The 9,600-nt window shown below is 42.1% G+C and overlaps 1 protein-coding gene across 1 annotated transcript in view; it reads right to left on the bottom strand.

Annotated features, from left to right (window-relative positions):
* Positions 1 to 1,806: 1,806 nt before the first annotated feature.
* FAM124A (family with sequence similarity 124 member A) overlaps positions 1,807 to 9,600 on the bottom strand; it is a 44,088-nt gene continuing 36,294 nt past the window's right edge. Inside the window, exon 4 of the mRNA XM_040542756.1 lies at positions 1,807 to 5,687. Within this exon, the coding sequence (XP_040398690.1) occupies positions 4,890 to 5,687 (798 nt within the window). The 3' untranslated portion in view covers positions 1,807 to 4,889. The remainder of the gene's footprint in view (positions 5,688 to 9,600) is intronic.

Below are 9,600 nucleotides of genomic sequence, written 5' to 3'. Positions count from 1 at the left end.
AGGTGTCCAAGGTAGGCCACTGCAGTTCTTGTTACCTAGGCATGAAGCTGCAGGCCTTAAAATGCTACCGATCACAAGAGCTCATCTCCTTGCTGATACCAGCCATTGAAAACACCAATGTGTTCCAATATTCTGGTTTCTTCAATAGTTAACGTATCCTCTGCCTTGAAAGCCTTTCATTGGATTGGACTAGGCAATACAAACCAAGAACAGGATAGCTCCATGCAATGTCATCTTCGTGGCCCTCCTCTGGACCCGTTCTAACAGGTCCACATTTTCCTGTGCTGGGGGTCCCAGACCTGGACGCAGTACTCCAGGTGGGGCCTCACAAGGGCAGAGTAGATGGGGACAATCCCCTCTCTTGACCTGCTGGTCACCCCTCTGTTGATGCAGCCCAGGATGCAGTTTGCCTTTTGGGCTGCAAGCGTACATTGCTGGCTCATGCTGAGCCTTTTGTCCACCAGAACCCCCCAAGTCTCTCTCTGGAGGTCTGCTCTCAGTGAGTTCTTCCAGTATCCCTGTATCCAAATCAACCAAACGCGGACAGGATAGGTGGACTTCAATGAGAACCTCTTGAAGTTCAGTACAGACAAATGCAAGTCCAGTACCATCCATGGACTAAGCCTGTATGACAGCACAGGCTGAGCACTGGCTAGGGAGCAGCTCTGCAGAAAAAGGATCTAGGCGTCCCAGTGAATAGCATGTTGGACATGAGTAAGCAGTGCATCCTCACAGCAATAAGGCCAGCAGCTTACTGGGGGCAAGGGAGTTGCCATCAGGTTGATGGAAATTATTCTTCCTTCCTACTCAGCACTCCTCAAACCACATCCAGACTGCTAGCTCCCCAGTACAAGAGAGCTATTGACAACCTGGAGAGAGTTCAGAGGGGCTGTAGCCACTGAGATGGTCAGGGAGCTAGAGCTTGTGATGTGCAAGGAGAGCCTGTGGGAGCAATTGCAGTCTTCCACCACCAAAAAGGGGATTATAGAGAAGACGGAGCTAGAGTTTCTCAGTGGTACACAGCAAAACAACAAGAGAGAAAGATCACAAGTTGGAACATGGGAAACTGTGACTGCAGAGTAGGAAATAGTTCCTCACCATGACTGTGGTTAAACACTAGCATAGGTTGCCCAGAGACACTGTGAAATTGTCATCTTTGGAGGTTTTCAAATGTGACTGGACAAGGCCCTGAACAACCTGATCTGACTTTGAAACTTTGAGGTTTGAGCCTGCTTTGCTTTGGACTAAAGAACCTCCAGAGGCCTCTCACAACTCCTGATGTTTCTACAATTCTATAACTGCCATATAAATATATACAAAACCCACAACGTTAAACCATAAAAACTAAACAAAGCCAAACCTACATAGCTTTGCATGTACAATGTAATGTTGACATGCAGACAAATCTCATGAGGAGAATAAAAAAATATATATAATAGATAACACCACAGTGATGGAAATAATGGGGAAAAACTGTTATGCAGACCAACATACATGAAACAAACCAAGATAGGGTCTAAGTATGCAGGGTTACCAGTACTTGTCACAGCTCCTATTTCATCATTCAGATTTACTGGAGCAAATGATTTACAATAATACAATGAGAAACAAAAGATCCGGTCTGCAGAGGCAAAGCTGAGTCGAACATAAAAATATTTTTGCTGTGTTTATTTTGTAATTATCCCACTGACAGGCACTGCCAAGAGCTGGACAGCTTGTGTCATTGCATTCATTTCGAAGCCTAGTTAAAATAGTCAGCGAGGCTGCAATACCTCATAAATGAGCACACAGAAGGTTCAGCAAAACTCACTTTTTGTCTCTATTTTATTTAACAGAAGCAACACATTCTGGGGTGAGAAGAAGAGAAAGTCCAAGAAAAACCTGCAGTTCTCAAATGACATTGTTCATAAGTTAACCAAAATAATATGATACATAAATGTCATGAAATTTGTGCATATTCAGCTCTCCGAAGAGATCAGCCCCTTCTTAAATAATGGAAGGAGAAACAATGAATACTACCGTCAATGAAACACTCTTCAACTTCTGGCTTTCCCTGTTACAGACAAAAAGTTTTCTGTACACTATCATCACTGCTTTTCCTGACAGTGGTACACTCAGTTATCCCAAAATTTGGTTACAAGCACCATGAATGTAAACAATAAAAACCTTAATTTCTAGTTAACTATCAGTAAACAGAACAGAAATACTCGAGGACACAACCAATAGAGACACCGTAAATTCAGAGTCCATGGAAGTTCATTCAGTTTTCTTCCTGTTAGGATTAACGGGATGAAATCTGAGTTTAGATGTTTGTGGAGCTGCAGGTTAATACCACGTGAACCTCACGACTGACACTTAAACTATCCTGTGCTTGTCTGTAGACTTCCAGTACCAGTGCTTCCTGCCATGTCAGGAGATGGCCCCTAGATGCGCTGAGCTCCTTGCGGAGGCACGCGCTATGCTGAAAGACATTTCAAAGCCTCCTCTTCATTAAAAACCCCAGTGAGTTTTTGTCAAGAGCTTGAGTGCTGGCCTGATTCCAGGGTCTAACAGATATGTCAGCTGAAAACAGCTCTTTGAAGACTTTTTGATTCTGTGTTCAGATCAAATTGTTATCTGTTATTGAAATATTTTGAAAAGATTTTTTTTCCCTCTTCCAAATAATGAACACTAAAATTTTAACAGTATTGAACCAACTTTATACTGTTTGTCATATCTGGAAGCGGTTAGTGTTGATGAAATGGCAGTCCAATAAATATACAATGCTATTTCATCATTTATTTGTGTACTACTTTAAATATGACAGAAAAGATGAGGAACCTGGGCTGTCCTGGGCATTGCTGTTCACACAGTGATTTCCAAGCTGCTGGAAACCATGGCTGGTCTGACCTCACAGTGTTTTACACATATTCTGACTATAGAGCAGGTAAACACATGCATACCACAACAAATCCTTCACTGGTGCCATTTCTGGTCCCAGACATTTCTTAAGAAAACGATTTACCAAAAACTGCAGTAAATCTAAACAGTTGTGAGCACAGGAGAAGGCCAATAATCTCCTGTGCTCTTAGAGCTGAACAGAATTTCCTATTTATACATGGTATTTAGCAAAGAAGACAACCCTACCTCTGGTACATGCTACGATAGCATCTCACAAAGAGACTTGGACTTCAGCCTGATGCCTCCTTCTCTGTGAGGAGAAAATGACCGAAAAAGAAAAAGCCTCAGGGAATGGTTTCCTGGCTCTGACAGTCCCTCTGGCCTCTTCTGGATTTGGGGTACAAGTTTAGTGGAATACTTCCTCCTCCCCTATAAAGCTGTGTTCAGTTTCCCGCAGACTTTCTTCCACAATTGTTTGTGCAGACTGTGCATTTACTTAAATCATTACAATGGGCCAGGGGAGCTGTTTCACTTTTTGTAACTACTTTAGAGTATGTGTGTGTTAATTTATTTTTATTTTTTAAAGCAGCAACTCTTCTGAGTAAAAATCCCTGGTAATAAAACAAACATTTTTCTTCCCAAATGCATTTTTTTCAATGCTGTCATGGTATGTCTTCAGCATGTGCACCTGCATATAGATTACATACAGCATTAAACATACACCTTTTATCAGGGTCACTTTCCTACTGGCTAAACCAGAACTGCAGTCAGTGCCACTTCTCTCTGGCACCAACGTAAGTTTTCAGAACTATAATCAATCTATAAATCTGACTTAAATCCTGCTGAAGGTACTTAGCTGCCATATTAATAGCTTTGTACTTACAATTTATTTATTATTATTATTATTAATAACAATTTAATTGGAGTAAACCAGGTTATCAAGAATGTGTATTTTAAAAATATAACTTGAAAAGCCAGTAAAATCTGACTTGTTTTCCCTTTGGATAGATTTATTTGAGAGAAAATGCATTTTACCCAAAACCAAGTACGCTTGCACTGAAAATATGAAGAATACATTTTTGCATCAATTGTTTTTAACAGAAAAATAACAACCCCTAAAAAAGCAGGAAGTTGCTATATATTCAGGACTAGTGGTGTAGCAATATATAAAAATGCTGGGTTATGTCTCTTGTTTTGCATTCCAAAAAGGTAAAATCTGTATTGCCTGAGTTGGAAGTAGTAAACATTTTTTACTTAGGTTACCATTGACTACACGAGTGATTCAGACTACAGTCACAGCTGGAAAGAATGGGATTCATGTGGAGATGGGTAGAAAATGTTCTGTAAGGTTTCCTGTTTGGCACTTTCCATACCCCGGACTGTCAAAATAAAGAGATCCAGTGGATATTCCTCTTCCCTGTGGAAGAAATGGAGCTTCTCCCCCTCTCAGTACTGTAAACTCTCAGAGGTTAGAAGGAACCATCTGTGTCCCCACTGGAAACTTCTTGTCTGAGGCTACTGGAGATGTGCTGCTGGGACCTGCTGTCCTTAGAGTTGCCTTTAGAACTTGTAAAAGGGAAAGAAGATCCCTTTCTCCCGATATCTTTCCATAGTTAAAATAATTTCCCAGAAAAGTTGAAGCTGTTTGGTGTCACAAATTACTCTTCAGTTTCTGCCAAAGAAAATTCTATTATTTTACATCTTTTCTGGAATTTCCTTCACTGCCAGTCCAAAGATCGGTCACAGAAACCATCCACCTTGCACTGCCATGGACAAGCCTCGGTACAGATCACCCTCTCCAGGACAGAGGTTTTGGGCACCAGCTCAGACTGCTTTACAGTACATAGTTTGGGGACACCCATCTCTGAAGGATCTGAGAGCTTTTGTCAAATATTTAGCATGCTCTGCTGCATCACCTTCTTCTTCGTGAGGAAATTTCTGTAAGCTCAGACTAGGCCCACCATGGACATCACAAGAAGAACACATTTGCCCTGGGAGACAGAGAAACCTCAGATGTAAAATTCTTCTTCGTTAGTTGGTGAAGCTGGGTAAATGCTACCACAGTCATCCAGAGAAAAAGGGGCTGCTCTCGAGGGCTGTTTGGGCTGCTTGGAGAGAGATGCTGACCTAAATGAGCTGGAAGACCATTCAGAGAGAGAAGGTAGTGAACCATCCCCAGGCTCAAAGGTATTGCACATGACAGATACAGGCCTTCCACTGGTAGCAGCCTGCGTAGCCATAGTTTGCTTCTGTGGGGGAAGAGAGGCTTCCAAGTCACTACAAAATCCATTCAGGGCAGAGTATGCAGAGACCACAGACAGGTCTGAGAAGGACAGCTTCCTCCCCGTGTCTACATCAGTCTCCTGTGCACCCTCCAAATCATCGATGTTAAGCCTGGGGCTGCATCTCCATGTTTTCAACCTCGTTGCAGGTGACCCAGTATTTGAAAACTGAAATGGTTCACTGAAATGAACAGTCTCTGAGGTTGGGGAGGTGCTCACTGTGGGCAAGCAGAACAGAGACTTGCTTCGTTGAAATGACCACGAAATGCTAGAAGCACTGCTGGATCTGCGAGCGAAGTCTCCTCGATCACCGTGCCTCAAGTCCTGCTGGGAGAAACCAAGATGATGACCAAGGCCGTTTGCGTGATGTACCTTGTTTTGACTCTTTTCTTCTGGTTGTTCAGGGACAGGCTGGTGGCTCTGAGGAAGAAAGCCTGGCAAAGTGGTGAAGCGGGAATCTGTTGACACAGATGGATATGGTTGCTTGTTCTGCTTTGCAGACTTCCTACACCAACTGCGTGCTTGCTGCAGCAGGAGAGGGGGAAAAGAAGATCATATTAATACACAGTTGGCAGTCTTACAACCGTAAGTCTCCGTTGCTGAGTTGTTACTGCAAATAATTATGAAGCAGACTTCATTCAGTATGCTCACAGCAAATGTTTCACTTCAATAACAAAGAGAAACTACCCTGCCAAAATCCCAAATATTTACATAAGGAGCCTTGAAGACAACAAGAATAAATGGTAGAGGAGCCCTGCCTTGCAGGCTGAATTACACTAGCTCGAAATCCTCCCTTGCTATTGACTTGCTCAGATTCATTCATATCCTGCCTTCCAACTTTACTGCCATAGAGAAATCTACAGAACAAAAATGAATAAATGGGAGATGTATGGTACTACCATTCTTATTTCTCATTTCTTCATTACTGTGGTGCACGTTTTTATTTTTTCCTCTGAGACATCAAAAAGCAATTTTAGCAAGCAACTTCATTCTCTGTCATCTCAATGAGAATATACAGCTTCTTTCAGCTCTGTCTCATTTTCTCTTTTACATCTGGTTAGCTGAGCAGTGTGCTCCAGAATCCACTTGCTCTATAAACTAACTCCTAAGGACAGCTTTATCATAGAATCATAGAATAGCTTGGGTTGGAAGGGACCTTAAAGATCATCTAGTTCCAACTCCCCTGCCATGGGCAGGGATGCCACCCACTAGATCAGGTCAGTGGTTGACCTTTAGACATCTAATTTGCTTTAGACTCCTACAATGAAGAGCCCTGATGTTTTTGATCTGAATCTGGGCCTGTATCTCACCCCTTGAGCTGGATTCAGTTGTCTATCTGCCAGATATTTGAGCGTTTGCACAGGGATAGCAGCTGTTACAAACAGAGAGCCAATGTCCTCAAGAAGCAGCTGGAGGTCAGGTGGCCTTCATATGGGGTTAGACACTGATGTGCAGATAACTAAACTGAGCCCCTAGTGTCAGAGCAATCAACATTTTTCATTATCCCACTTATCTAAGCAAGGCTTTTAGAAGTTTGCATTTTTAAAATTTCAATTTAGATTCTTCTTACTAGAATTTTTCACATAATTCAAAACACTAGATTTCCATTCCAAAAGGGCGAGGAACTAACGGGAAAATGTGGAATAACATACCATTGAGAATAAGCAATAATCTCAGTTATGGGACTTGTCAGTCAGAAACAGCAGAGGAGAAAGAATTAAGGATCTTGGCCACTATGTGCTATTAAAGTGACAAGGCTGTGAGAAACATGATTCTGGGCTGTCTTAAGTTAGTTAAAAAAGTATTAATGTACTGCATACAACACTGGTAAGGCCTCAGCTGGAATGCTTCACGACTTAAATCACCCCTATATGAAAAAAAAAATCAAATTGAAAAAGATGGAGCCATAAAAAAAAAAGATGAACTATCCATTAAGAAATATGTACTACAAACTAATAAAAGGTTTCTAATCACAACAGAAGTAGAAGAGCCTTCTGGGGCAAGTAATGGATAAAGATGGAGCTTGATTGTTTTACAAAATAGATTACATGACATGATAGAAAGGGATGAGACCTGGCAGCCAAGGAGGTCTTTTTGTATACTCTTTCTCTAAAAGAACTCCATACATTGTTGCTTCTAACATCTTGCTAGTGCACATCGTATTGTCTTAGTGACCCAGATCTGTCACAACCATCTTCTCTTTTTTATTGATGTGATTTTACAGGAAAAAAAAAAAAAGATTTTTCACATCTGTAAAAGATTTTTGCTTGTTTGTGATTGCCTAGCTAGAAGTGATTTATAGGACAGCCAATCCCTAGGAATTCACTTAGGCATTATAGTTGAATGTATACATTGCAATGTATCCATAATGAGGTATGTTAATCCATAACCTATCTCTGTGTAATAAAATAAGCTGTTTTCTTTAATGCCATAAGGAATTAAATGAATTCATGAGTACATTAACCACAGTATTGCAGCAGTTTGATAAACTGATATGGAATCAATAGTGCAAAAGTATCAAATAAAATGAGTTAAATTGACAACAAAACATTACCAGAAGTCATGTTTGATGTCTATATGCAACACTGTTTTATTTATGCAATCGGTGAGTTAATTCATTTAACAACTCACTCAACAAGATAAAAGACTTGTGCCTATGAAGAAAATACCAGTTGTTTCTTAGCTGAAGACACTTCTAGGTAACCCAGAAATAATAATGAGATATCCTGAAAGAGATCAGCCCATTCAGATGAACTTGTAGAAGAAGGTCAACCTGGGAGTACTGGTTGATAGTTGGCGGAATATGAGCCAGCAGTGTGCTCAGGTGGCCAAGAAGGCCAACAGCATCCTGGCTTGTATAAGAAACATTGTGGCCAGCAGGGCTAGGGAAGTGATTGTCCCCCTGTACTCGGCTCTGGTGAGGCCGCATCTCAAGTACTGTGTTCAGTTTTGGGCCCCTCGCTACAAGAAGGACATTGAGGTGCTCGGGAGAGTCCAGAGAAGGGCGACGAAGCTGGTGAGGGGTCTGGAGAACAAGTCTTATGAGGAGCAGCTGAGGGAACTGGGATCGTTCAGCCTGGAGAAGAGGAGGCTCAGGGGTGACCTTATCGCACTCCACAGGTACCTTAAAGGAGGCTGTAGCAAGGTGGGGGTTGGTCTATTCTCCCACGTGCCTGGTGACAGGATGAGGGGGAATGGGCTAAAGTTGCGCCAGGGGAGGTTTGGGTTGGATATTAGGAAGAACTTCTTTACCGAAAGGGTTGTTAGGCATTGGAATGGGCTGCCCAGGGAAGTGGTTGAGTCACCATCCCTGGAGGTTTTTAAAAGACATTTAGATGTAGAGCTTAGTGATATGGTTTAGTGGAGGACTTGTTAGTGTTAGGTCAGAGGTTGGACTCAGTGATCTTGGAGGTCTCTTCCAACCTAGATGATTCTGTGATTCTGTACCCCTCATTGTATTGCTGGTTGTACTAACCAAGGGTGCTCCTTTTTTTCTGAGCAGTAGCTCTGATATCAGATACACTGCATGGAATCAGGCACTACTCTTGATGAATCAGCAGAAGTACCTCATGTTTCTCCTGCCTCTCAGAGAAAAAAATCATGGACTGCCTGATCTTGGCATGTCTCCATGCTGTCTTTGTGTTTTAGCAGACTTTGTTGATAATAGAGCAGATTAGGCATCTAGAGAAACCAAGGTTGCACTAAGTGCAGTCTTCTTGTTTGTGAAAGGGTAAGGTCTGTGGGACCACAAGCACTGGTAAACACTCAGACAAAACTACATGGAAACAAGGTTTTTGGGGACAGACCAGGCACTTGCACAGGAGCAGTGGGCCGTATGAAAACCTCTCCTTTACCTTAAGCAGACTATATCATCTGTCTGTATACGTAAAACAGAGCCCACAGACATCACAAGTACGATTTAGTTGTCCAGTTAGCACAGTCAGTGGCACCTGGAGAGCAATTCAGTTTTCCTCCAAGAAGACTGCTGCATTGGGTTAGCTGAATTGCTCTGTAGATCCTTGGGCTGTAGTGAGTACATACCCATTGACTAAAATTAGAACACAGACTGTAGCGCATGGAAAAAAACATCTACAGTTATACACCATTGTAGGTGTCTACAATCAGGAGCTGAACACAAAGCCTGCAGAGATAACTCCCATGTATTCATTTTGATCTGGTGTGTACAGGAGATATTCTGCACACCAGTAAGAGTTTCATGTATTTAAACAATGGTAATAATTTGCTTTTCTTATTTATTGTCAAAAAATACACCTCATTGCTTTCTACAACTTCCTGAGGAGGCGAAGTGGAGAGGGAGGCGCTGCTGTCTTCTCCCTGGAAACCCATGGCCAGACACATGGGAACAGCATGGAGCTGCACCTGGGGAGGCTCAGAGTGGACATTAGGAAGCCACTTAGTCTTAACCAATTTGGGAATA

This window comes from Cygnus olor, chromosome 1 (assembly GCF_009769625.2).
Source record: "Cygnus olor isolate bCygOlo1 chromosome 1, bCygOlo1.pri.v2, whole genome shotgun sequence".
NCBI lineage: Eukaryota > Metazoa > Chordata > Aves > Anseriformes > Anatidae > Cygnus > Cygnus olor.
This window is presented reverse-complemented; position numbering and strand designations above follow the sequence as displayed.